Source organism: Esox lucius, chromosome 9 (genome assembly GCF_011004845.1).
Source record: "Esox lucius isolate fEsoLuc1 chromosome 9, fEsoLuc1.pri, whole genome shotgun sequence".
NCBI classification, from domain to species: Eukaryota; Metazoa; Chordata; class Actinopteri; order Esociformes; family Esocidae; genus Esox; species Esox lucius.
Window position 1 is genome coordinate 4,664,603 of NC_047577.1, and position 22,506 is coordinate 4,687,108.

General features: G+C 44.0%; 1 protein-coding gene across 11 annotated transcripts in view; it reads right to left on the minus strand.

Moving 5' to 3' along the window:
* LOC105031601 overlaps nucleotides 1-22,506 on the minus strand; it is a 32,042-nt gene that overhangs the window by 3,536 nt on the left and 6,000 nt on the right. For 7 of the 11 annotated variants that reach the window (XR_004576205.1, XR_004576206.1, XR_004576207.1 and 4 more), the window contains 22 exons: nucleotides 20,902-21,181; nucleotides 20,558-20,625; nucleotides 20,293-20,387; nucleotides 19,437-19,497; nucleotides 18,987-19,266; nucleotides 17,030-17,145; nucleotides 16,769-16,863; nucleotides 12,401-12,461; nucleotides 11,887-12,246; nucleotides 11,282-11,540; nucleotides 8,344-8,504; nucleotides 7,928-8,081; nucleotides 5,658-5,753; nucleotides 5,535-5,563; nucleotides 5,367-5,425; nucleotides 5,047-5,261; nucleotides 4,125-4,381; nucleotides 3,648-3,782; nucleotides 3,399-3,546; nucleotides 3,169-3,195; nucleotides 2,084-2,110; nucleotides 1,978-2,004 (listed from right to left, as the gene is read on the minus strand). Coding sequence is in view for 8 of the 11 variants with exons in the window: in XM_034294526.1 (XP_034150417.1) it covers nucleotides 1,978-2,004; nucleotides 2,084-2,110; nucleotides 3,169-3,195; nucleotides 3,399-3,546; nucleotides 3,648-3,782; nucleotides 4,125-4,381; nucleotides 5,047-5,261; nucleotides 5,367-5,425; nucleotides 5,535-5,563; nucleotides 5,658-5,753; nucleotides 7,928-8,081; nucleotides 8,344-8,504; nucleotides 11,282-11,540; nucleotides 11,887-12,246; nucleotides 12,401-12,461; nucleotides 16,769-16,863; nucleotides 17,030-17,145; nucleotides 18,987-19,266; nucleotides 19,437-19,497; nucleotides 20,293-20,387; nucleotides 20,558-20,625; nucleotides 20,902-21,181 (3,010 nt within the window). In the remaining 3 variants the exon portion in view is untranslated. Of the gene's footprint in view, nucleotides 1-1,977; nucleotides 2,005-2,083; nucleotides 2,111-3,168; nucleotides 3,196-3,398; nucleotides 3,547-3,647; nucleotides 3,783-4,124; nucleotides 5,001-5,046; nucleotides 5,262-5,366; nucleotides 5,426-5,534; nucleotides 5,564-5,657; nucleotides 5,754-7,927; nucleotides 8,082-8,343; nucleotides 8,505-11,281; nucleotides 11,541-11,886; nucleotides 12,247-12,400; nucleotides 12,462-16,768; nucleotides 16,864-17,029; nucleotides 17,146-18,986; nucleotides 19,267-19,436; nucleotides 19,498-20,292; nucleotides 20,388-20,557; nucleotides 20,626-20,901; nucleotides 21,182-22,506 lie in introns of those variants that run through there. The other 4 variants (XM_034294527.1, XM_034294528.1, XM_034294531.1 and 1 more) reach the window with 4 other exon arrangements.

Here is a 22,506-nt window from a genome sequence, read left to right on the forward strand (position 1 = left end):
GGAGTTTTCCATCTGACTGTCATAGACTCTATGAATAGACCCATGGACCTTAGGTTGGCACATACCATTGTGAGGAAACCTGTCTTTACCTGATGATATGCATGTATTTTAGTTCTATTCTCTTGTTAGAAGAAGTGGTTCGTTATCTTGTGCCATATGAGGTACCGTATCACAAGCAGTTGGTATCTACTACTGAGGGGCCTCACACAACCTGATAAGCTGTGGAGCCAAGAAACTTAAGAGGGGACACTATTAGGCCATGTAAGGTTAGGATATAGAGTACACATATGTGATTGGAAGACAGCCAGATATTGGAGGGGATGTGCTGGGGCATAAATACTGTGTACACTTTGTAATCATTGGAGAGAAAAATGAGAGAAATGGAAGGTCAACATCATAGACTCATGCTGAATAAAGATGGCTCTCCCCTGACTTCCGATTGCATTTATTTTGTTCATGGATCAAACTTGGACAGAATCTAACACAGTCACACTCCAAACTCCACTATGGCCAAGACCAAAGAGCTGTCAAAGGACACCAGAAACATAATTGTAGACCTGCACCAGGCTGGGAAGACTGAATCTGCAATAGGTAAGCAGCTTGGTGTGAAGAAATCAATTGTGGGAGCAATTATAAGAAAATGGAAGACATACAAGACCACTCATAATCTCCCTCGATCCGGGGCTCCACGCAAGATCTCACAACGTGGGGTCAAAATGATCACAAGAACGGTGAGCAAAAATCCCAGAACCACACAGGGGAACCTAGTGAATGACCTGCAGAGAGCTGGGACCAAAGTAACAAAGGCTACAATCAGTAACACACTATGCTGCCAGGGACTCATATCCTGCAGTACCAGACATGTCCCCCTGCTTAAGCCAGTACATGTCCAGGCCCGTCTGAGGTTTGCTAGAGAGCATTTGGATGGTCCAGAAGAGGATTGGGAGAATGTCATATGGTCAGATGAAACCAAAATAGAACTTTTTGGTAAAAACTCAACTCGTCGAGTTTGGAGGAGAAAGAATGCTGAGTTGCATCCAAAGAACACCATACCTACTGTGAAGCATGGGGGTGGAAACATCATGCTTTGGGGCTGTTTTTCTGCAAAGGGACCATGACGACTGATCCGTGTAAAGGAAAGAATGAATGGGGCCATGTATCGTGAGATTTTGAGTGAAAACCTCCTATCAGTAAGGGCATTGAAGATGAAACGTGGCTGGGTCTTTCAGCATGACATTGATCCCAAACACACCGCCCGGGCAACGAAGGAGTGGCTTCGTAAGAAGCATTTCAAGGTCCTGGAGTGGTCTAGCCAGTCACCAGATCTCAAACCGATAGAAAATCTTTGGAGGGAGTTGAAAGTCTGTGTTGCCCAGCGACAGCCCCAAAACATCACTGCTCTAGAGGAGATCTGCATGGAGGAATGGGCCAAAATACCAGCAACAGTGTGTGAAAACCTTGTGAAGACTTACAGAAAAAGTTTGACCTCTGTCATTGCCAACAAAGGGTATATAAAGTATTGAGATTAACTTTTGTTATTGACCAAATACTTATTTTCCATCATAATTTACCAATAAATTCATTAAAAATCCTACAATGTGATTTTCTGGATTTTACCCCCTCATTTTGTCTCTCATAGTTGAAGTGTACCTATGATGAAAATTACAGGCCTCTCTCCTCTTTTTAAGTGGGAGAACTTGCACAATTGGTGGCTGACTAAATACTTTTTTGCCCCACTGTATATGTTTTGAAAATCTTCTAAAAGTATATATGATTGTGTTTGCTGCAGTAAACAAACATTATGGATGCCTCTTTTAAACCAGGGGCATTCTTTTAAACCTATGAGGTCTAGAGGCAGCTGATTTTCTGTGATACTGAATTCATTAATTGCACCCACCTGATGTCCCAGGTGAGTGGAATTATAAAAGTCCCTTATTAGAGCGTTGCAATGAAAAATAAATCAACATTTGAAAATACCTGCTGTAGTGTCCGCAGGTTGTGTATCTGCAGGTAAAAAGAAAACAAATTAGCTCCTTAAATGAGAACCTGATTAAATATTACAAGGTTTGATGAGAACAGTTACCTGTAGAGGGGCGGTTGATTGGTGGGGCTGTATGAACAGAAAGAGAATGTGATTTATTATATGGTAAAATAATTAACAGTATAAAAAGGTATTTTAATTCAGTCAACAACAGAAGTACTTCTATGACTACTACCTCCACCCATCACCACCACCACAACTACTACCACCCCCATAACTACCACCATCACCACTACCACAACCATCACCACTACCACAACCATCACCACTACCACAACCATCACCACAACCATCACCACTACCACAACCATCACCACTACCACAACCATCACCACTACCACAACCATCACCACCACCACAACCATCACCACCACCACAACCATCACCACCACCACAACTACTACTATTACTACTACCATCACTACTACTATTACTACCATCACCACCACCACCACCACCACCACTATTACTACTACCACCACCACCACTATTACTACTACCACCACCACCACCACTATTACTACTACCACCACCACCACCACTATTACTACCACCACCACCACCACTATTACTACTACCACCACCACCACCACTATTACTACTACCACCACCACCACCACTATTACTACTACCACTACCACCACCACTATTACTACTACCACCACCACCACTATTACTACTACCACCACCACCACCACTATTACTACTACCACCACCACCACCACTATTACTACTACCACCACCACCACCACTATTACTACTACCACCACCACCACTATTACTACTACCACCACCACCACTATTACTACTACCACCACCACTATTACTACTACCACCACCACTATTACTACTACCACCACAACTATTACTACTACCACCACAACTACTACTACTACCACCACAACTACTACTACTACTACTACTACCACCACCATAGATATTATTACATTGATGAAAAGCAAAATGTACTAAATAATGCCTTTGTTTTAGTTTTCAGATTCAAGTAAACATTACAGATGACTATGAACTGACAGTAAGGAGAAAGTCAATCACAAAAACAGGAGGAAGTGCAAAACACAAAGTCCTGTTGTCATGGGTGACGTGACTCATGAAAAGGTCATAAATACCTGTAGATGTGTTTTCTGTTGTTGAGGCTGTGGATGGAGAACTGTACTGTAATTAAACCCATTAGTTATATTATATTTGTAATCAGCATGTTTTAACATCTTATTGGTTTTTGGAGTTTCAGGCTCTGTGTCTGTATAAACACTTTGTGACAACTGGAAAAAAGGGTTTTATAAAACAGACTTGACTGACACCACCAACACCCCCACCCAAACCACCACCTTCAACTTACCTGGAAGCCAGACCAGTCTGTCCCACACAGACAGAACACAATCGTTTTCTTTCAGGAGAAGATCAACTTGTTCAACAACAGTTTGCAAGAACAACTGAAATGTTGGGAAGTAATTTTCATAGGATTCATAATCCAAAAATTCTGCCTCCTAGTACAAGGACAGAGTTAGTCAATAAAACAAAGAATCTGCTTAATGTATAATGATAACAACAAAAGTTGGCACAAACTGATTGCTAGCATCAATATCACCTTGGGTTTTATTTGATGTTCAACGGTGAGCTCTGTGAACAGGCTGTATTTTTTATTTGGAGTTAACTGGCAGCGAGGATTTGTTTCAATGTAGATGTATTGGTCTCCATTTCTTCTTCTCCATTCCTCTTGGACCTTGAAGCATTTTTTAATAAAATTTAATGTTTTATTCATAATTTGAATCAGAAAACGTTAACATGACCATAACACGTCTTTGTTATTTCATGCCCAGTGGATTTAGGCAGTGGATTTAAGCTATTGTTATGATTTTGTGAGTCTTCAGTTTTCCCTGGAACTTGAGTTAATACCAAAGTAATCTCAGTTAACTCAGAACTAAAATCATACGTAATTGGTCAGATGCCCTGGTTAAGCCCTGCATGTACTTGGAATTCCTGCCAGCAGGTGGACATTTCTGACACGCCAACAGCACATATTAACATTTATAGTTTGGTAAGGATACATCTCTGATGTCCTTACCTCCCTGAAAACAGTATTTCTGGGAAGCAACAGAACATACAGGATGGACCTCTTCATAGGGACGTCTGGGACTTTGTAGAACAACAACACCAGAGTGCGTATAGGGACAGTGGGGGAGTCTTCATCCTTGACGTCACCATACGCAGAGAATCCACTGATGTTGATGATGAGGTGGGTTTCTGTTATCTTGTGTGGAGTGATGAGCTCCATACTGTCATCAGTGACATGGGCTACAGACAGGAAGCCACACCCTCCCTCTAGGAAATAAATCTCAGTGTGACAGGTGTAGTTGACTGCATTACTCACCAGAAGGAATCTCACAGTGTGGCAGGTGTAGTTGACTGCATTACTCACCAGAAGGAATCTCACAGTGTGGCAGGTGTAGTTGACTGCATTACTCACCAGAAGGAATCTCACAGTGTGGCAGGTGTAGTTGACTGCATTACTCACCAGAAGGAATCTCACAGTGTGGCAGGTGTAGTTGACTGCATTACTCACCAGAAGGAATCTCACAGTGTGGCAGGTGTAGTTGACTGTATTACTCACCAGAAGGAATCTCACAGTGTGGCAGGTGTAGTTGACTGTATTACTCACTAGAAGGAATCTCACAGTGTGGCAGGTGTAGTTGACTGTATTACTCACCAGAAGGAATCTCACAGTGTGGCAGGTGTAGTTGACTGTATTACTCACCAGAAGGAATCTCAGTGTGGCAGGTGTAGTTGACTGTATTACTCACCAGAAGGAATCTCAGTGTGGCAGGTGTAGTTGACTGTATTACTCACCAGAAGGAATCTCAGTGTGGCAGGTGTAGTTGACTGTATTACTCACCAGAAGGAATCTCACAGTGTGGCAGGTGTAGTTGACTGTATTACTCACCAGAAGGAATCTCAGTGTGGCAGGTGTAGTTGACTGTATTACTCACCAGAAGGAATCTCACAGTGTGGCAGGTGTAGTTGACTGACAGACATCTGAGGACAGTAGATGTTGAACAGGGGTCCTGCTGGTCTCTTGCCACTCTGAGCTAGAAGCTTCCTGTTCCAGGGGACAGTCCTGTAGACCACATCTCCCTCTCCCTCCATCCCAAACACCAGGCCTGTTGTACTGCACTGGAACAGACCTGCACAGGGACACTGGAAACTGGGAGAGAACATTTTAAAATTTTATTAATTTAGGGAATTGTTATTTTACGAATCTACCACTGTACTATTGTATTAATAAACAGTGTCAAATACATCGAGTTACCGGTATTCTCGCCCATTCTCCGGATTGTGGATTTCAGGTGTAAATTCATCTGTAGAAATCTAAAATGTAAAGGTAACACTATAGTGTAATTCAACCAATAGTCTGTAGATTGTATTTATTTATTATCAAATGTTTATTCTTTGAGTCTCTTTCAGTTGAGGGTCTAACCATGTCAGGATGTTCCAAAACAGAAGAATCTAAAGAGAATAAAATACAGATTAATCATGTTGTTCTAAACTAATGTATCTTCATCATTGTTCCTTACTAAGCTGTCAGCTGTGTATCTCTTACCTGTTTCATAGTCTTTATCCATCCCATGTATGTTCTCAAGGGGGTTGTTATCAGTCATGTCTGTGTTGAGACTGTAAGACACTCCCAGCTGTGGCTCTATAGACGGTAAAGAGGATGGAAGGACACCAGTAAGATTCCCTAAGAGACTGAGCTCCATCAATGAGTCAGTAGTCAAATCACTGTACTATAAAGTTAATTTACACATAATGGACACTTTATTAGGTACACCTGCTCGTTAATGCAAATAGCCAAACAGCAAATCTTGTGGATGCAACTGTGATGGCAATTCCATCTATCAGAACTCTTAAAGGAGGAAGTACAGAGAAAAAAATCTCTTGGCACAAATTAACCATTTATTTATTTGTAAATAGAGAGACACGTCACATGCTTACAAACATAACCATCCGAGGAGACTCTAACTTAATACATGAACAGTTTGTATTTATCAAGGAAAAAGGGGTTTGGTAAGTTGCTGCCCATCTGTCTTGTGTCACATAGGTTTTACCTAAAGGGCGGGCTGTTCCCCCACCTTATCCTTCCTGCCATAATGTTTACTGTTGTAAAGGGGCCAACTGACCTTACATTCCTAAGGAGCTTGCGTTAATTTCATTACAGCTACTCATAATTTGACTCAGTAATGTGTATGACCCCCATGTGCCTGTATGTATTCCTGACAACGTCTGGGCATGCTCCTGATGAGAAGGCAGGTAGTGTCCTGGGGGATCTCCTCCCAGAACTGGATCAGGGCATCAGTGAGCTCCTGGACAGTCAGTGGTGCGACTTGGCTGTGTTGGATGCACCCATACATAACATTCCAGAGGTTCTCAATTGGATTCAGGTCTGGGGAATGTGAGGGCCAGTCAATGGCATCAATGCCTTTGTCATCCAGGAACTAACTACAAACTCTGGTCACATGAGGCCAGGCATTGTCCTGCACCAGGAGGAACCCTGGGTCCACTGCACCAGCTGAAGGTCTGACAAAGGGTCTGAGGATTTCATCCCGGTACCTAACAGCAGTCAGGGTACCGTTGGCCAACATGTGGAGGTCTGCGCGACCCTCTAAGGATGTGACTCCCCAGACCATCACTGACCCACTGCCAAACCGGTCATGCTGGATGACGTTGCAGGCAGCATAATGTTCACCCCTGCATCTCCAGACTCTTTAACATCTGTCTCATGTGCTCAATGTGAACCTGCGCTCATCTGTGAAGAGAACAAGGCGCCAAATGCGGACCTGCCAATTCTGGTCTTCTCTGGTGAATGCCAATTGAGCTGCACAGTGCTGGGCTGTGAGCACAGGTCCCACTAGAGGACGTTGGGCCCTCATGCCTCATGGAGTGACAGTTTGGTCAGAAACATGCATACCAGTAGCCTGCTGGAGGTCATTTTGTAGTGCTCTGGCAGTGTTCCTCCTGTTCCTCTTTGCACAAAGGAGCAGATACCGGTCCTGCTGCTGGGTTCATGCCCTTTTACACCCCTGTCCAGCTCTCCTTGTGTTACAGCCCGTCTCCTGGTATCTCCTTCATGCAATTGAGACTGTACTGGGAGACACAGCAAACGGGCAAAGGCTCGTATGGATGTGCCATCCTGGAGGAGCTGGAGTGCCTATGCAACCTGAATGGGCTGCGGGTACCGCCCCATGCTACCAGTAGTGACAAGGACACTAGCGAAACGCAAAATTAAAGAAGAAACAGTCAGGAAAGATAAAGAAACAGCAATTGTCTGTGGCCACCACCTACAAAACCATTCCCTTTTTGGGGGTTGTCTTGCTGTTGCCTCTCCAGTACACCAGATTAAAATTTTCCCCAAAACAGGTGATGTTGATTGACAATCGCTTATGCTTCCTAACTGGACAGATTGAAGTTTAATTGACTTGGAGGTATACTGTGATGATTACTTGTTCCCTTAATATTTCTGAACAGTATTTATACCATGTAATCAGTTGTATATTAATTGGGTGTAAACATTTAACCAGGTCACTTGAGCCTAATGCATCATATTATCATTTTTCTAACCCGTCTGTCTGTCTTTGATTCATCAGAACACCAAGATTACTCACTTGAACCCTGGTTTTAGGGCCCGAGAATCCAGCTCTTTACTAATACTAGTTATTTTATTTTTGTGGCCAAACACAATCATCTTTTTTTAATCTTGGTTTAATTGTGCTCTATACAGTGACACAGTGAGTCACTCTCTCAATTTCTGCTGTGTGGCCACGGAGTGTCTTCCTTTTAAATAATTCCAAAACGTAAACCGGTCAAAAGACTCACCAAAAGCAGAGTCCTCCATTTCTTCTTTAAAATCCAGACTGAGGCCAGACTCCTGTACATCTACAGCCTGTGCATCAGATGTGGCCTCTTGCTGCTGGGATGCCCCCCAGATATCCTCTTGACTAGATCTTTTGACTAATGAGGAGATTGACTTCTGTTGGAAAGAGATGAAAGGTTTCAGAGGACATCAGGAGGAGACCGTATGTGTGGTAGAGTTGTCACCGGGCCTGACCTTTGAGCCCAGTCTGTCCCAAGCAGGCTCTGCTATAAGCTGAAAACAGGTCACATATATCAAGAATTGACACCTTTAGAGTTTCCTAGAGTCAAACCAACAGAATGGACAAAAACATTACAGTTAATTTCCTGTCAAGTCGACCTGCTTTCTGTTCTGCCGTCTCTGTCCCTCTCCTCCTCACCGTGTCCAGTTCATCTCTGTCCTGTTGGATTTCAGTGTCTCCTCTGTCTGAAGATTCATCACTCAGGGTACCAGAAGAACTGTCTGTCAGATATACACAATTCTCATCTCTCTTCTTGACACTCCCAGGACCAGGCAAGGAGGGTTTCTTCCTTCTCTTCCCTGTGGGGGTGACAATTATAAAAAATACAGAAGCAAAGTTACCACAGAATTGCTCAAAAAGCAGAAATGGAGAGTTATGGAATTTTCTAGTCAGTCAAAGCCCAGATCTCAAAGTTATATATGAAATACCAATACATTTTCATTTTAATCTGAATCTGGCTGCCTCTGCCAGGGAACTACAACTGTGTCATCATGGGATCCCTAAACATTTTGGACATACCAAAGTAACACAAAAATGGTTCACTTAACACAACATCAAGCTTCTGCCATGGCCATCTCAGTCCCCAGACCTGAACCCCATTGAAAACTTGTGGGCTGAGCTGAAGAGGAGAATTCATAAGAGAGGACCAAGAACCCCGGATGATCTGGAGAGATTCTGTAAAGAGGAACGGTCTCAGATTCTCTGCTCTGTATTCTCCAACCTTATTAGATGTTACAGGAGAGACTCAGTGCTGTTTTATTGGCAAAGGGAGGTTGTACAAAGTATTAAATGCAGGGGTGCCCGTGGTTATGTTAGAAATAATAATTATACCTTTTTTCTCCAAATAAATTAACTTCAATTAAACTTTGGATGTTTCTAATTTTTTTCAGTGTGACATTAAGCTAATTCACCAAAGATTTTATTATAACCCTTTTTTACTCATCATTACTAGGGGTGCCAATAATTGTGGAGGGCACCATGTAGCAAAGGTTTTACTGCTGCCAAAGTCGCTTTGACAATGTACTGACTAAAAGGTCTGAATCCTTATGTAAATTAGATTTTGGAAAAATACATATTTTAAATGAACTGAACATTTATTTTTGCTTCGTCATTATGGGGCATTTGCCTGTTTATTTCTTACTTTTGCTGTTAATACTATTGACCTGAATTCTAATCACACCAGCCTTTTTGAGAATGTTACGCTTGTTATGTTTGCCAGCGCATGCTGGCGTTACCTTGCAGGCAGTTCATTCATTCACCACTCAATGCAACAACAAACTCCACTTATAGTGAGGGACAAAATTAAAGTTATGATCAGTCTTTAATTTTAATGGTAGGTTTATTTGAACAGTGAGAGACAGAATAACAACAAAAAAATCAGGAAAAATTTCAAAAATGTTATGAATTGATTTGCATTTTAATGAGTGAAATAAGTATTGGACTCTTCAGCAAAACATGACTTAGTACTTGGTGGCAAAACCCTTGTTTGCAATCACAGAGGTCAGACGTTTCTTGTTGTTGGCCACCAGGTTTGCACACATCTCAACTCGAACCTTCAGCTCCCTCCACAGGTTTTCTATGGGATTAAGGTCTGGAGACTGGCTAGGCCACTCCAGGACCTTAATGTGCTTGTTCTTGAGCCACTTCTTTGTTGCATTGGCCGTCTGTTTTCGGTCATTGTCATGCTGGAATACCCATCCACAACCCATTGTCAATGCCCTGGCTGAGGGAAGGAGGTTCTCACCCAAGATTTGATGGTACATGGCCCCATCCATCATCCCTTTGATAAGGTGAATTTGTCCTGTCCCCTTAGCAGAAAAACACCCCCAAAGCGTAATGTTTCCACCTCCCTGTTTGACAGTGGGGATGGTGTTCTTGGGGTAATAGGCAGCATTCCTCCTCCTCCAAACAGGGCGAGTTGAGTTGATGCCAAAGATCATTGACAAGATCCTTTCATGTAGTTCTGGGCTGATTCCTCACCGTTCTCATGAACATTGCAACACGAGGTGAGCTCTTGCATGGAGCCACAGACAAAGGGAGATTGACAGTTCTTTTGTGTTTCTTCTATTTGCGAATAATCGCACCAACTGTTGTCACCTTCTCAACAGGCTGCTTGGCGATGGTCTTGTAGCCCATTCCAGCCATCCATTCCAACCTACCATTTAAATTATAGACTGATCATTTCTTTGTCAGTGGGCAAACGTACAAAATCGGCAGGGGATCAAATAATGTTTTCCCTCACTGTAATGTTCTATTGCCCACAATATTTCAGGAAAAATTTAATAGCTGGGATAAAAGTTGCATTTGGAGACTTCACGGAGGTGTACTGACTACAAGCAAACCCTATGGTCTTGTGGGATCATGCCCAACCTTCAATGTTTTCATCCCGGTTCAATTCCCCTCTCAGACATCCCAGTTTTTGTCTCTCAGAAATATTTATCCATTATGTACTTTTTATCCGTTTCACAACAATATATATCCACTCTGTAATACCATGAATGTCATATATTTCAGAGAAAAATTGTATTACCTGACCCTTTTATACTATTTTGGTTTTCTCAAGAAACGAACCAGCCATGGAGGGATTGGAGCCATTGTTTTCATTATAGGTAGGCTGTAATGCTATTAGCTGTTTAAATAACATAATGGTTACAGACACAGTCTGCCCCATAGAAAAGACAGATTGAAACCAGCCAGGAACAACAACATTCATCCCTTCTATCGTGGGTTGGCAGAACTAGGCTTACCTTGTTCCTTTTCTGGTTTTATTGTACCTGTATCATCTGATCAAATTTAAGCAAACTCTGAGGCACAGACTAAATGTGAAAAGGGAGTGGAGACATTCTATAGACACAGTGCGTCAAATAACAAGACTACAAATGTACAAAGCTAAAACAAAGAGCATGAAAATTATTTCAAATAAATCATCCAGCTTCAATCAGAAACAATACAGTTTAAGAGTTGAGTATTAATTAGAATTTGAGTGTGTCAACATCAAAAGATGATGTTACACTCACTCAACATACTCTATAACTAAGAAACATAACTTTTAAAAAGCAGATTATGGCTGTTTTACCTTCAAACTTCTTGGCAAGATCATGTCGTTTAATTGTTCTCAGGATCTTCAATGTGATCTCCACAACTCTCTGAGGACCGTATCTCCACATCATCTGACCCACTGTGTTCTGTCTGTCAGTGTTCTTCACCAGACTCTTTGGGATGGGAGGATAGTTGTACCACAGTGGACTAGTCAGGATAGACTGAAATGTCTCCATCTGTTCATCAGTGAGTTCCTCCAGAGTGGCCAGCACTCCTCTTGGTGCCATTAAGTTGCTCTAAAAAAATAAAGGTGACATGATTTAACTAACAGACACAAGCACGCATTTCTTTTTCAATCCTTGTGATAACCGAAAAAAACAATGCCTCTTTTCCTTGTACCCAAACCCAACCTAAACTTAACCTAACCAAAACTCAACAAAATAAAGTGTTGTCTATATTTAAACTAGCCCTGACCTTAACTAGTACTGCATAAACCTGAGATTAACCCCAATTAAACAAATCACCAGGAGTAGGGTAACTATTACAATTTGGTTTAAAGACCTAGATAGCACATCGTTGGCAGTCCCTAGATTGAAACCAACAGAATAAAAAGAAACATTGTTTCTTTTCTGTCAAGTTGACCTGTTTTCTGTTCTTCCCTTTAACCCGTCTCCTGTCGTCTTCATCCAACGTCTCCTTACTCACGATACCAGAAGAACTGTCCATTAGTTGGGAACAATCTAATTTCTTAGCAAGTTTATTCTGGTCCATCTTCCTCAGGATCTTCACTGTGATCTCTATGGCTCTCTCAGGGCCATATCTCCACACCATCTGACCCACTGTGAGCCGTGTGTCGGCGGTCTCCAGTTCAAACTTTGGAATGGGAGGAAGGTCGGACCTCTGAGGACTGGTCAGGTAAGACTGAAATGTCTTCAGATGTTCTTCAGTGAGTTCCTCCAGAGTTTTTAACAGCAGAGCTGGAAGAGGTAACATTTGGTCCCTCTAAAACAACAGTGACAAGATGTAAAGAAGGAATCTTTATACTGTGTACTGAATTAAAGAACGAACACAATCACACAAACTTTATATTGCCCTGATTTCAGAGAGGACTGTGATATTTTCATATTGATGCTTCATCTTCAGAGACTAGTCCTACCTTAATACCTGGTTCCAATGGCAGGGGCACACTGCTCAGCTCCTCATCAGACAAGGTTGTCCTGGACAAAGAAGAGTGTTATGGAAATGTCTGTCTTTCTACCACCTGGTTTGTAACTCATCTTTGATTGTGACACACGTCTGTATAATATCAGCATCACTAGGTACTGTGACCATCTGTTCTTCTGCCTACACCAAGAAGGGTATCAGTCCTTTGTTCCTTAGAAATGTGGTCCTTGGGGGGAATTAAGGTCAATTGGCTTCTTTAGGTAAACAGTAAACATTATGGCAGGAAGGATAAGGTGGGGGGAAAGACCACCCTTTGGGTAAAACCTATGTGACATAAGACAAACGGGCAGCATCTTACCACACCCCTTTTCCCACTATAAGTACTGATGATTGTCATGTATTAAGTTAGAGACTCCTCAGATGATTTTTCAGTAAGTGTTTGACGCGTCTCCCTATTTGCAAATGAACTATTAATTGAACCTAGAGAATTTTGTCTCTGTATATACTCCTTTAAATGTTCTGATCAATGAAACTGCCATCACAAGAGTCAAACAAATCCCCTAAACCACCACCACACTGTCCTGTTCCCCTACACCACCACCACCACACTGTTCTGTTCCCCTACACCACCACCACACTGTCCTGTTCCCCTACACCACCACCACCGCACCGTTCTGTTCCCCTACACCACCACCACACTGTTCTGTTCCCCTACACCACCACCACCACACTGTTCTGTTCCCCTACACCACCACCACCACACTGTCCTGTTCCCCTACACCACCACCACACTGTTCTGTTCCCCTACACCACCACCACACTGTTCTGTTCTCCTACACCACCACCACCACACTGTCCTGTTCCCCTGCACCACCACCACCACCCTGTTCTGTTCCCCTACACCACCACCACACTGTTCTGTTCTCCTACACCACCACCACCACACTGTCCTGTTCCCCTACACCACCACCACCACACTGTTCTGTTCCCCTACACCACCACCACACTGTTGTGTTCCCCTACACCACCACCACACTGTTGTGTTCCCCTACACCACCACCACCACACTGTTGTGTTCCCCTACACCACCACCACCACACTGTTCTGTTCTCCTACACCACCACCACACTGTTCTGTTCCCCTACACCACCACCACTACACTGTTCTGTTCCCCTACACCACCACCACACTGTCCTGTTCCCCTACACCACCACCACCACACTGTTCTGTTCCCCTACACCACCACCACATTGTTCTGTTCCCCTACACCACCACCACCACACTGTTCTGTTCTCCTACACCACCACCACCACCACCACACTGTTCTGTTCCCCTACACCACCACCACCACACTGTTCTGTTCCCCTACACCACCACCACACTGTTCTGTTCCCCTACACCACCACCACCACACTGTTCTGTTCCCCTACACCACCACCACCACCACACTGTTCTGTTCCCCTACACCACCACCACACTGTTCTGTTCCCCTACACCACCACCACACTGTTCTGTTCCCCTACACCACCACCACCACACTGTTCTGTTCCCCTACACCACCACCACCACCACCACACTGTCCTGTTCCCCTACACCACCACCACCACCACCACACTGTTCTGTTCCCCTACACCACCACCACCACACTGTTCTGTTCCCCTACACCACCACCACACTGTTCTGTTCCCCTACACCACCACCACCACACTGTTCTGTTCCCCTACACCACCACCACACTGTTCTATTCCCCTACACCACCACCACACTGTTCTGTTCCCCTACACCACCACCACCACCACACTGTTCTGTTCCCCTACACCACCACCACCACCCTGTTCTATTCCCCTACACCACCACCACCACACTGTTCTGTTCCCCTACACCACCACCACCACACTGTTCTGTTCCCCTACACCACCACCACCACACTGTTCTGTTCCCCTACACCACCACCACCACACTGTTCTGTTCCCCTACACCACCACCACCACACTGCTCTGTTCCCCTACACCACCACCACCACACTGCTCTGTTCCCCTACACCACCACCACCACACTGTTCTGTTCCCCTACACCACCACCACCACACTGTTCTGTTCCCCTACACCACCACCACCACACTGTTCTGTTCCCCTACACCACCACCACCACACTGTTCTATTCCCCTACACCACCACCACACTGTTCTATTCCCCTACACCACCACCACACTGTTCTGTTCCCCTACACCACCACCACCACACTGTCCTGTTCCCCTACACCACCACCACACTGTTCTGTTCCCCTACACCACCACCACACTGTCCTGTTCCCCTACACCACCACCACACTGTTCTGTTCCCCTACACCACCCCCACACTGTTCTGTTCCCCTACACCACCACCACCACACTGTTCTGTTCCCCTACACCACCACCACCACACTGTCCTGTTCCCTACACCACCACCACACTGTTCTGTTCCCCTACACCACCACCACCACCACACTGTTCTGTTCCCCTACACCACCACCACCACCACACTGTCCTGTTCCCCTACACCACCACCACCACACTGTTCTGTTCCCCTACACCACCACCACCACACTGTTCTGTTCCCCTACACCACCACCACCACACTGTTCTGTTCCCCTACACCACCACCACACTGTTCTATTCCCCTACACCACTACCACCACACTGTTCTGTTCCCCTACACCACCACCACCACACTGTTCTGTTCCCCTACACCACCACCACCACACTGTTCTGTTCCCCTAACACCACCACGCACCACACTGTTCTGTTCCCCTACACCACCACCACCACCACACTGGTTCTGTTCCCCTACACCACCACCACCACACTGTTCTGTTCCCTACACCACCACCACCACACTGTTCTGTTCCCCTACACCACCACCACCACACTGTTCTGTTCCCCTACACCACCACCACCACACTGTTCTGTTCCCCTACACCACCACCACACTGTTCTATTCCCCTACACCACCACCACACTGTTCTGTTCCCCTACACCACCACCACCACACTGTCCTGTTCCCCTACACCACCACCACACTGTTCTGTTCCCCTACACCACCACCACCACACTGTTCTGTTCCCCTACACCACCACCACCACCACACTGTCCTGTTCCCCTACACCACCACCACACTGTTCTGTTCCCCTACACCACCACCACCACACTGTTCTGTTCCCCTACACCACCACCACCACACTGTCCTGTTCCCCTACACCACCACCACACTGTTCTGTTCCCCTACACCACCACCACCACACTGTTCTGTTCCCCTACACCACCACCACCACACTGTTCTGTTCCCCTACACCACCACCACCACACTGTCCTGTTCCCCTACACCACCACCACACTGTCCTGTTCCCCTACACCACCACCACCACACTGTGCTGTTCCCCTACACCACCACCACCACACTGTCCTGTTCCCCTACACCACCACCACACTGTTCTGTTCCCCTACACCACCACCACACTGTTCTGTTCCCCTACACCACCACCACCACACTGTTCTGTTCCCCTACACCACCACCACCACACTGTCCTGTTCCCCTACACCACCACCACACTGTTCTGTTCCCCTACACCACCACCACACTGTTCTGTTCCCCTACACCACCACCACCACACTGTTCTGTTCCCCTACACCACCACCACCACACTGTTCTGTTCCCCTACACCAGTGGCCCCCAACCTTTTTTAGTTACTGTACCCCCTAAAATATTTTGCACTGCTTGGAGTACCCCTGAAGTACCCCCTCATGTTAACTTCACAAGTAAGCCTATGGTGGCATGAATGTTTTCAAGTACCCCCTATGGAGAGGCCAAGTACCCCCAGGGGTTCTAGTATTCCTGGTTGGGAACCACTGCCCTACACCACCACCACACTGTTCTGTTCCCCTACACCACCACTACACTGTTCTGTTCCCCTATTTTACTGATAGATTCAGTACTGGCCTGGCAGATCTTCACCAGGGAATATTTGTCTGCAGATGGATGTGTGACCAAGTACTAAACATATTTGTAGAGAATTTCAATCTGTCCAATTAGGTTTAAGACCCTAAAATGTTAGTAAATATGTTTTAAAAAATTGTCATTTGAAAGCGGTTAATCTATGAGGAAGAAAAACAAAAGGTCAGCATACATGATTGTCCTGTCTGCACCTTCCCAGAGTAGTGTAACATTTTAAATCCTAACTCCCAGAATACATAGCCATAAATTAAAAATAACATTTCACGGAAAACTAATATTTTTGAAGTTCACAGTAACTCTGTAGTAAAAATGAACCAAAAGAAGAGCTCATGCTGAAGTTGTAATTATTCGTTGTCTTTATCTCAACTGACCCTCCAGAGTAGTAGCAAGAGGGTTCATCAAACTGATCTGGGAGGAGGGATGTTGATGCTGGATGAGACAACTCATGCTTCTTGATGTCTTCTTGCTACAGATAGACACAGAAACACACATACACAGACAAACACAGACATAGATTTAGCTACTTACATGAGGTCCAGCCATTAAGTACCATTTAAAAAATACTATTTACTCTAATCAGGTGTTGTTTTATCAAATGAGGTTACTTGTGTTCCCACAAACTATTCTCTTACCTGACTGGGCTGATGTGAACTGCCAGCACGAGTGAAATCTGAAAACATTTTGTGGTGCAGTGCTCTGGTCAAGGGTTGGTAGAGGTTTGCCTGATTCTTGAAGTCACGATAAAAAGCTGATGAAGAGGGATGAGGTAATGGGGATGATAAAAGTGGGATGAAGTTAATTGGCAGTCCAACTTCTCTTAGATCTCTAACTGTTCTTCCAGATCATCCTGCTTCATCCATCTCAGAATCTCCACTGAGATCATAAAACTTGACATTTCCATCTTAGAAACAGTCAACAAACCAGGAGGATCAGATAGTACAGATTACACACAGTATCTCACAAAAGTGAGTACACCCCTCACAGTTATGTAAATATTTGATTATATCTTTTCATGTGACAACAATGAAGAAATGACACTTTGCTACAATCTAAAGTAGTGAGTGTACAGCTTGTATAACAGTGTACATTTGCAGTCCCCTAAAAAAAAACTCAATACAGCCATTAATGTCTAAACCGTTGGCAAAAAAAGTAAGCGCACCCCTAAGTGAAAATATCCAAATTGGGCCCAAAGTGTAAATATTTTATGTGGCCACCATCATTTTCCAGCACTGCCTTAACCCTCTTGGGCATGGAGTTCACCAGAGCTTCATAGATTGCCAATGGAGTCCTCTTCCACTCCTCCATGACGACATCACAGAGCTGGTGGATGTTAGAGATCTAGCCCTCCTCCACCTTCCGTTTGAGGATGCCCCACAGATGCTCAATAGGGTTTAGGTCTGGAGAAATGCTTGGCCAGTCCATTACCTTTACCTTCAGCTTCTTTAGCAAGGCAGTGGTCGTCTTGGAGGTGTGTTTGTGGTCGTTATCATGTTGGAATACTACCCTGCGGCCCAGTCTCCGAAGGGAGGGGATAATGCTCTGCTTCAGTATGTCACAGTACATGTTGGCATTCATGGTTTCCTCAGTGAACTGTAGCTCCCCAGTGTCGGCAGCACTCATGCAGCCCCAGACCATGACACTCCCACCACCATGCTTGACTGTAGGTAAGACACTTGTCTTTGTACTCCTCACCTGGTTGCAGCCACACACGCTTGACACCATCTGAACCATCTGCAGTTTATCTTGGTCTCATCAGACCACAGGACATGGTTCCAGTAATCCATGTCCTTAGTCTGCTTGTCTTAAGCAAACTGTTTCTTGTGCATCATCTTTAGAAGAGGCTTCCTTCTGGGACGACAGCCATGCAGACCAATTTGATGCAGTGTGTGGCGTATGGTCTGAGTACTGACAGGCTGACCCCCCACCCCTTCAACCTCTCCAGCAATGCTGGCAGCACTCATACGTCTATTTCCCAAAGACAACCTCTGGATATGATGCTGAGCATGTGCACTCAACTTCTTTGGTCGACCATGGTGAGGCCTGTTCTGAGTGGAACCTGTCCTATTAAACTGCTGTATGGTCTTGGCCACAGTGCTGCAGCTCTGTTTCAGGGTCTTGGCAATCGTCTTATAGCCTATGCCCTCTTTATATAGAGCAACAATTCTTTTTTCAGATCCTCAGAGAGTTCTTTACCATGAGGTGCCATGTTGAACTTCCAGTGACCAGTATGAGGGAGTGTGAGAGCGATGACACCAAATTTAACACACCTTCTCCCCATTTACACCTGAGACCTTGTAACACTAACCAGTCACATGACACTGGGGACGGAAACATGCTAATTGGGCCCAATTTGGGCATTTTCACTTACAGTTATGTAAACCAGCGGTTTAGACATTAATGGCTGTGTGGAGTTATTTTGAGGGGACAGCAAATTAACACTGTTATACAAGCTGTACACTCACTACTTTACATTGTAACAAAGTGTCATTTCTTCAGTGTTGTCACATGAAAAGATATAATCAAATATTTACAAAAATGTGAGGGGTGTTCTCACTTTTGTGAGATACTGTATGTATCTTGTTGTGTTACCTTTTATGTGATCACTCTCTAACTTCACTGCCAGATCATGTTTGTTAATCGTCTCCAAGATCCTCACTGTTGACCCAACAGCTACCAGAAGGCCCCAGTACTTCACCATCTGATCCACTGTGTTCTGTCTGTCAGTGTTCTTCAGCTGACTCCTTGGGATGGGAGGATATTTGGACTGCTGAGGACTGGTCAGGTAAAACTGAAATGTCTCCATCTGTTTTTCAGTGAGTACCTCCAGAGTTTTTAACAGCAGAGCTTGATCAGGTAACATTCGGTCCTTCTAAAACAACACAGGTGACAAGATTGACAGGATGTAAAGAAGGAATCTTTATACTGTGTACTGACATAAAGAACATGAACACAATCACTAACAAACATTAGATTGCACTCATTTCAGAGAGAACTGTTATATCTTCCCATTAATGCTTCATCCTCAGAGACTAGTCTTACCTTTTTAACCAGATCCATTGGCAGGATCACACCGCTCATCTCCTTATTAGACCAGGTTGACCTGGATAGAAAAAAACAGTCAAACAAATCCCCTAAACCACCACCACACTGTTCTGTTCCCCTACACCACCACCACCACCACACTGTTCTGTTCCCCTACACCACCACCACCACACTGTTCTGTTCCCCTACACCACCACCACCACACTGTTCTGTTCCCCTACACCACCACCACCACCACAGTGTTCTGTTCCCCTACACCACCACCACCACACTGTTCTGTTCCCCTACACCACCACCACAGTGTTCTGTTCCCCTACACCACCACCACCACACTGTTCTGTTCCCCTACACCACCACCACCACACTGTTCTGTTCTCCTACACCACCACCACCACAGTGTTCTGTTCCCCTAAACCACCACCACCACACTGTTCTGTTCCCCTATTTTACTGATAGATTCAGTACTGGTCTGGCAGATCTTCACCAGGGAATATTTGTCTGCAGATGGATGTGTGACCAAGTACTAAACATATTTGTAGAGAATTTCAATCTGTCCAATTACGTTTAAGACCCTAAAATGTTAGTAAATGTTTTAAAAAATTGTCATTTGAAAGCGGTTAATCTATGAGGAAGAAAAACAAAAGGTCAGCATACATGATTGTCCTGTCTGCACCTTCCCAGAGTAGTGTAACATTTTAAATCCTAACTCCCAGAATACATAGCCATAAATTAAAAATAACATTTCACGGAAAACTAATATTTTTGAAGTTCACAGTAACTCTGTAGTAAAAATGAACCAAAAGAAGAGCTCATGCTGAAGTTGTAATTATTCGTTGTCTTTATCTCAACTGACCCTCCAGAGTAGTAGCAAGAGGGTTCATCAAACTGATCTGGGAGGAGGGATGTTGATGCTGGATGAGACAACTCATGCTTCTTGATGTCTTCTTGCTACAGATAGACACAGAAACACACATACACAGACAAACACAGACATAGATTTAGCTACTTACATGAGGTCCAGCCATTAAGTACCATTTAAAAAATACTATTTACTCTAATCAGGTGTTGTTTTATCAAATGAGGTTACTTGTGTTCCCACACAATAACTATCCTCTTACCGGACTGGGCTGATGTGAACTACCAGCACGATTGAACAACTCACTGAAGGCCAGTTCTCTGCTGCTGACTGAAAGGGAATGAATACGTAAGGAGTGATTGTCAAGAGCTGATGAAGAGGGATGAGGTAATGGGGATGATAGAAGCGGGATAAAGTTAGTTTGCAGTACCACATCTCTGTTCTTTTACTGTTCTTTCAGATAATCCTGCTTCATCATCTCAAGATCTCCACTGAGACCATCAAACTTGACATTTTCATCTCAGAAACAGTCAACAAACCAAGAGGATCAGCTGGTAATATAATCCCAATCATACCCCACTATAATTTCATGTCTTGTTGTGTTACCTTCTGTGTATTCTCTCTCTAACTTCACTGCCAGATCATGTTTGTTAATCTCCTTCAAGATCCTCACTGTTGTCCTGACAGCTCTCAGAAGGCCCCAGTACTTCACCATCTGATCCACTGTGTTCAGTCTGTCAGTGTTCTTCAGCTGACTCCTTGGGATGGGAGGATATTTGGACTGCTGAGGACTGGTCAGGTAAGACTGAAATGTCTCCATTTGTTCTTCAGTGAGTTCCTCCAGAGTTTTTAACAGCAGAGCTGGAACATGTAAACACTGGACCCACTAAAACAACAGAGGAGACAAGATTGACAGGATGTAAAGAAATAATCTTCATACTGTGTACTGACATAAAGAACATTCTCATAATCACACACAAACATTAGATTGCACTGATTTTAAAGAGCACTGTGATATGATCACATTGATGCTTCATCCTCAGAGACTTTGATGTTCATCCTCTGAACATCAAACAGCTATGAAACGAAACGTACTAGTACGTGTCTCTCAAGAATGGACAGAAAAAGTCCCATACAGAAATAGCTCTTGGGGGCGCTATAAACATCACAGATGTTTCTCACGATTTTGCCGTTAATAAAGATACACTTAAACGACATCTCCTCCGAAACCGCTGAAGAGATTTGGTTGACAATCAGTGTAAAGGACCACTGGACCATTGTCTTTAAAAGTTATATAAGAAAAGGTGATATCTCAAACAATATGGCCGAAATCAGCGAATGAAATTGAGCTGGGCGGGTCTATGATTTTAGACGTCCATCAAACCCAAATGGAACATCAAACAGCTACAAAACGAAACGTACTCGTAAATGTTTCTGCTAGGAATGGACAGGAAAACTCCCATACAGAAATACCACTTGGGGGCGCTATAAATTATGTTTCTCATGATTTTGCCGTTGATAAAAACACACTTAACTGACATTTCCTCTGAAAGAGCTGAATGGATTTGGATGACAATTGGTGTAAAGGACGACTGGACCATTGTCTTTAAAAGTTATATTATTGTAAATGTTTCTGGTGGATTTTCAAAATATGCATCTGTGTGCTATTTCGGGTATTATAGATCACAAAGCGATGAGACTATTGAGTCTGCCATCCGGCCCTGTGGTGTAGTGGGAACATCCCGGTCCTTCAATGTTGTGACCCCAGTTCGATTCCCTTGTCAGATATTCCAAATTCTATATCTCAAATGCTTTTCCACAATACATATCTGAAATACCATGATTTTCATTTATTTGCAATAATTGTATTACGTGACCCTTTTATGCTGTTATTGTTTTCCAAAGAAAATGGAGTGATTGGAGTCTTTGTTTTCATTTTAAGTAGGATGTATAGCTATTAGCTAGCCATCTATAATAATCTTTGTACAACAGTACACTTTAGTTCCGTTACAAACGTCTTGTTGCCCACTTTATCTCAGCAAAATTGTAACGGCTGGGGTAAAATTTACATTTGGAGAGGATAAAGAGCTGTAGGGACAACCAATAGCCCTTGTGGTGTTGTGTGGACATTCCTGTTCTTCAATATACTGACCCTGGTTCGATTCTCCTATGAACTGTTCCAAATTTAGTATTTCAGAAATGTATATCCAC